The sequence below is a fragment of the Coregonus lavaretus genome (assembly GCF_964263955.1).
Source record: "Coregonus lavaretus genome assembly, chromosome: 14".
NCBI lineage: Eukaryota > Metazoa > Chordata > Actinopteri > Salmoniformes > Salmonidae > Coregonus > Coregonus lavaretus.
The window spans coordinates 8674670-8681198 of record NC_140001.1 but is presented as its reverse complement, the minus strand read 5'-3'; the positions used below and the strand labels follow the sequence as shown (position 1 = coordinate 8681198).

General features: G+C 41.9%; 1 protein-coding gene across 1 annotated transcript; it reads right to left on the bottom strand.

The window, feature by feature from the left end:
* Positions 1-239: 239 nt before the first annotated feature.
* LOC311141714 (sesquipedalian-1-like) lies at positions 240-3643 on the bottom strand. Its single transcript, XM_084177140.1, has 3 exons — positions 3561-3643; positions 2958-3093; positions 240-2294 (listed from the first exon to the last, which is right to left on the bottom strand). Exon 3 carries the CDS (start codon positions 2269-2271, stop codon positions 1435-1437), a length of 837 nt encoding a protein of 278 aa, XP_084033266.1. The 5' UTR covers positions 2272-2294; positions 2958-3093; positions 3561-3643; the 3' UTR covers positions 240-1434.
* Between the last annotated feature and the right edge of the window lie 2886 nt (positions 3644-6529).

Here is a 6529-nt window from a genome sequence, read left to right as displayed (position 1 = left end):
TATTTCCCTCATTAAAATGCAAATCAATTTATAACATGCGTTTTTCTGGATTTTGTTGTTGTTATTCTGTCTCTCACTGTTCAAATAAACCTACCATTAAAATTATAGACAAATCATGTCTTTGTCAGTGGGCAAACGTACAAAATCAGCAGGGGATCAAATCGTTTTTTCCTTCATTGTATAATTAAAAAAGGGAAATGTAACTAGTTATATAATCAGCAAGTACAAAATGTCCTCCTAGTGTCAGAGAAATAGATTTAATAAAAACATAGTAATTAACATACAACTGATTATCTTTCACCCAGTCACAATCACATCTGTACCAACCACCTGTAGCCTGGTCACAGATCTTTATGGGCTTTCCACAACTTAATTTGCCATTCCTTGTCCTACCATATTTTTTGCACGACAAGTAACAGACTTGTCTTAACGCTACTAGTCTAGTATGACGTAACCAGGAAACAGAAAAGGCCCCTCTAATTAAAAAAATAATAATAATCCGTTATTGGTAATTAAAATGTATATAAAAAAAGAAGTGACTAATGGTAATACTGTGCTTTATATCTGGTCAAATGGATTGAGCCATTGTCGCAAACGAACAAAATTGCACTGAGGTGTGGTTTGGCAAAAATGAAAGGCAGATATAAAGGCATTGGGTAGGCCTAGTCTTCTTAGACGGATCGACGTGTGTTGACTGTCACTGACAGGTTTGGGAGGAAGATCACAAGGCACAGGTAAAAAGAGAGAATCATTTTCTAAATATGTAAACCGTTGCTTGACCAAAATGAACGTGGTATAAAGAATGAATGCACCTGTGTTTATCCTTCAATGGTCCCCATTTCAAGACTGGTGAAATGGAATAAAATACATATTTTCAACTATGTATATGTACCGATATACTGATTTGGTCCCCCTTTCAAGACTTCTGGTGAAATGGAATAAAATGCATATTTTCAACTATGTATATGTACCGATATACTGATTATCATGTCAAGATATACTCAATTCAGTAACAGTCACGTGTCATCCTTTCCTTTGTGAATAGAAAAATGGTAGAAAACAAGAATGATAGAAAAAGTGATAAGTGATTGTAGTTTCTGATTGAAAATAAAAATTAAAGAATAAGACATTAGTAAATACAAAACTTTTCTAAAAAATAAAAATAAAAAATAGGACCATAGTCTCATAAAAATGTAGTGACAGTCAGTCATAGGACAACACATCATATTCCCACTGGCCCACGATACCTAAAAATACAAGAAAGTGCTGCTTTTAGCAAATCAACCAGCTCCCCAGACTACCCAAGGGTTTGGAATTTTAAGGACACGCTCTCTGGCATTAAAATCAAGGTCTTTTGGGGTGAAACAATCCTGCGAAGTGACAAGTCCCCTTTCTAATAATGCTTGACAGCTGGGCTGTGAGGTGAGAGGCGCCTCAATGGCTCTGAAGCCAATCCACCCTCAATTCAGCCACCTCTTTTCCGTACCAGTCGTGAAGTTTGGAGAAGCACCCCGTCCCAGGGGAGACAGGACTCTCGAGAGACGCACCCCTCCTGCGCGGAGGCACGGGCGGAGGCCTGACCCCATCGCCCCCTCCGTTCCCCTCCCACGGCACACCAGAGTGGGGGCCTTCACTGCACCCATTGACCAGAGCAGAAGGCTTGCTCCAGGCCACCCCGTTCTCTTTAGAGGCGCCGGACAGGAGCTGCACCTCCTCCTGAAGGCTGCGGGCATGAGCTGCCCCCTGTGCGAGCGCTGCACCTGTAACCTGGGTAGAGGGCACGGTGGAAGCGCTGAATGATGCTCCCGATTTGGAGCGTGCCACCCCCCCTGCCTTCCTGGAGGACTTGGGCCTGCCCTGCAGCCCACCAGCCCCTTCCTGGATCTCCTCCAGCTGCCTCTCCAGCTCCCGCACCACCAGGCGCATGTAGTCGAAGCTGGCTCGCGACAGAGCCTTCACCCACGACTCCATGGCCGCCTGGTTCTCCGCCGCCATCTTGTAGACACGAGCCTTGGCGCAGTCAAACTTGATGGCGAAGGCGAACTCCTCAGCTGACTCGCAGAGCTCCACGGTGCAGCCCTCCAACACGATGACGCCGATGGGTTCCCGGCTCTCACGCTCCTCAAAGTAGAACAGCATGTTGCCCTTCAGGATCAACCAGCGCCGGTGGTAGGCTGTGTTTCGCTCCCCCTTCTTGAACAGGAAGCCTGTCTTGTCTGGTGGCGAGTCGCAGGTGGCATAGTGAGCCACACTACGTTCGTTCAGCTTCATCACTCCTTCTCCACAGGGGTGTTCTTTAAAAAAAGTATAATAATCACAATACAGCATCTGGGTACTATTCCAACTCATCAATAAGACGATGTATTAACTAATTGTTTAGGTATACACACCTCTCACAACACAAGTCAGAGGCGTCTAGGATTAGACTACTGTAAACAAATTACACAGCTCACAAGTCCTATACCTGCCCATTTGTAGGTTACAAGTACTGTAGCGTGCAAACAAAGTCTTAAATTATTAGAATTTGCTAATGAGGTGCCGGGGGTCATTGTAACGATCTCTGCTAGCTAGAGCCACTTAGCCTAATGCAGTGTTTCCCAAACTCGGTCCTGGGGACCCCAAGGGGTACACGTTTTGGTTTTTGCCCTGGCACTACACTGCCGATTCAAATTATCAAAACTTGATAAGCTGTGTAGTGCTAGGACAAAAAACAAAACGTGCACCGCTTGGGGTCCAGAGGACCGAGTTTGGGAAACACTGCCATAATGGCACTGATGTCATATGATTGAACAGGTGAGCTCTGCTACATAGCTTTTACCTGTCCAGATAAGTAATCAGTGATTCTTTTTTAAAAGTATTACAACAGGGCTGTGGTGCAAAAAAGTGATTTGACATGTAACAGCATTTTCTGCCAATAGTTGCGCCGAACACTGGATGTAGACAAGGGGTATACTCACAGATAGCTCTCATATCCAATTGGTGAACCCTTTACCGCAGGCCTGTTTGACCTCACAACAGCCTTGGAGGTCAGAATTCACCATCCCCTTTCGCTCCTCTGCCGGCTGGAGATGGATAAATACTGCAAATGGTACACTGTAATTTCGAAAACAAAAGACAGTCTCACACCACAGGAAAAAAAAACGTCTATTAGGCGGTGGAGGTATAGCTACCCACACATGAATGTTTCAGGGATAACGTTAGCTAGCTAAACTTTCAATAGCTTAGTTTAGATTTGACACGTCATCAGCACAAGGATGTAACTTTACCAATAACCCCTTGAAAACAACAGTGCTAGCTAGCCAATCCAACATCTGAAAGAAAGCTAACGTTAGCTAGCAAACAGACAACGGTCACAACATAAAACGTTAGCCACCTAGCTTGCTGCCCCTAGCGAACTGGCTAAATTTTTTTGGTCCAGACAGTGAAAATTATCCAACGTCAGCATATGCAGTTTGCTCGCCTTAAAACAGTATACTTTATTCTATGTCTGTCATTTAAATATATATATTTAAAATTGAGTAGGACAATTGTCCCATTTCCACAAGTGTTTTTTGTCATACCTTACGGTGTTGTTGAAGCGTCTTTTTCGCCTTTACTTCTTTTTAGCCTTTCATTCCTTTTCCCCTAGTCAGTCACGTGTTCCTTCAACACAGCTTCACGCTAACCAGCAGCAGGCGCACTTGCTATCCCTCGCTCCGTGCGGGAGGTGGTTCTTCTTCTTCTTCTTTAAGTTTTATTGGCGAATCGCAACCAACTGTACTGAAGTGTGAGGCCGGTCACGACCTTTCTATACCACTATATTCTCTTAACTGATCCTGAATTTCTAATAAAATAAAATAATTCCCTACAAACCTCATTACTCCCATCACCCCACCCAAAATACCACCCACTCCCCATTCCACATTCCCGTCCAACCTCTCTGACCCTGTCAAACAATCTCTCCCTTTCTACAACATACATTTCACAAAATAATAATACATGATCAACCATTTCCTCTACCATACAGCCATTACACATTCTAGTACCATGTTTCCCTATCAATTTCAAAGATGAATTCAATCCCGCATGTCCTAATCTCATCCTACACAACATAACCTCATCCCTTCTGTTCCCATTATATGACAGTATCTCCATACACATTTCCTTGTACTATAAAAATGTCTGCCCTTACTACTTTCATCCCATTGTCTCTGCCAGCAATCTAACCCATTTTCCCGAATCAATGTTTTAATTTCCTCTCCACCCAACTGCACCTGTAAATCCACAATATTATTTTTCACTGCTCTTTTTGCTATTATATCTAATGTAGCATTTCCATAAACACCTGTATGAGCCAGAATCTAACAGAACTGAATTTCAATACCATTTCTTTGTAACCATAACAACAGCATCATTAGTTTTAACCACATATCCTCAAGTTCTGACTTTCCAGATCTTAAACTACACAAAACGGATGCAGAGTCCCAACATATTACTACTCTTCTTGGTTACGCCTCCTCTATCCATTGCAATCCAACAATTATCGCAACCATTTCTATTGAATATACAGATAAATCATTTGTTAGTCTCTTGCATAGATTAACATCTACCTCAGGAATAAATCCACCTGCTCCTGTCTTCCCATTCATGGGATCCTTTGAACCATCTGTATACACTGCAAGACAAGAATAAAACTGATTACTATTATATTGATCCACTATTGTTCCTACATTATCTTCTTCACACCACTGTTTCCTTTCTTCTATTTTACTTAACTAGGCAAGTCAGTTAAGAACAAATTCTTATTTACAATGACGGCCTACACCGGCCAAACCTGGACGACACTGGGCCAATTGTGCGCCGCCCTACGGGACTCCCAATCACGGCCGGTTGTGATACAGCCTAGAATCGAACCAGGGGGTCTGTAGTGACGCCTCAAGCACTGAGATGCAGTGCCTTAGACCGCTCCGCCACTCGAGAGCCCAGGTTAAGATCAACATGTGGTCTTGTATAAAACCACGGTGGCACATTTCCTATTGCCACAGATGGCCCTATAACAACATCTCTGAATCCATATTCATCAACCCTTTTTCCAATTTCTGGGCCAAAACCCCTCTTTTGATATCGTTCATATTCCCAGCAGTCTTCCAATACTGTCAGTGTAGGATGATCTACCGTACAACTCTTCAGTCTTGCCCAGTATGCCAGGGCTAGCTTATTAACTGATACAGTGGTAGCAATACATGGTTATAAAATCTACCGAAAAGACAGAAATGCCAACGTGGGCGGTGTTGCGGTCTATATTCATCACCACATTCCTGTAAAGCTTAGAGACGATCTCATGTTAAATACCGTTGAAGCAATATGGCTACAGGTTCATCTGCCTCACCTAAACCCCATTCTTGTGGGAAGCTGCTATAGACCACATAGTGCTAACAGTCAGTATCTGTATATTATGTGTGAAATGCTTGATAATGTATGTGATATCAACAGAGAAGTATATTTTCTGGGTGATTTTAAATATTGACTGGCTCTCATCAAGCTGCCCACAAAAAAAACAACGTAATTGTAACCAGTGCCTGCATTCTGGTTCAGGTTGTCAGTCAACCTACCAGGGTATTTACAAACAGCACAGCAATGAAATTACAGTATCAACGTGTATTGGTCACATCTTTACTAATGCTGCAGAAATTTGCTTTAAAGCAGTATCCAAATCCATAGGATGTAGTGATCACAATATAGTAGCCATATCTAGGAAAACCAAAGGCTGGGCCTAATATAGTGTATAAGAGGTCATACAATAAGTTTTGTAGTGATTCATATGTTGATGATGTAAAGAATATTTGCTGGTCTGTGGTGTGTAATGAGGAGCAATCAGACGCTGCACTTGACACATTTATGAAAGTGCTTATTCCAGTTACTAATAAGCACGCACCCATTAAGAAAATGACTGTAAAAACTGTTAAATCCCCTTGGATTGATGAGGAATTGAAAAATTGTATGGTTGAGAGGGATGAGGCAGAAGGTATGGCAAATAAGTCTAGCAACTCAACTGATTGGCAAATGTACTGCAAATTAAGAAATAATGTGACTAAACTAAATAAAAATAAAAATAAACTATACTATGAAACAAAAATAAATGATATAAAGAATGATAGTAAAAAGCTTTGGAGCACCTTAAATGACATTTTGGGAAAAAAGGCAAACTCGGCTCCATCATTCATTAAATCAGATGGCTCATTCATCACAAAACCCCCTGATATTGCCAACTACTTTAATGACTTTTTCATTGGCAAGATAAGCAAACTTAGGTATGACATGCCAGCAACAAACGCTGACACTACATATCCAAGTATATCTGACCAAATTATGAAAGACAAGAATTGTAATTTTGAATTCCGTAAAGTCAGTGTGGAAGAGTTGAAACAATTATTGTTGTCTATCAACAATGACAAGCCACCGGGGTCTGACAATCTGAATGGAAAATTACTGAGGATAATAGCGGACGATATTGCCACTCCTATTTGCCACATCTTCAATTTAAGCCTAC

Excerpts from the sequence above, each read along its gene's own strand:
- LOC311141714 (XM_084177140.1), bottom strand. The coding sequence starts at position 2,271 with ATGAAGCTGAACGAACGTAGTGTGGCTCACTATGCCACCTGCGACTCG.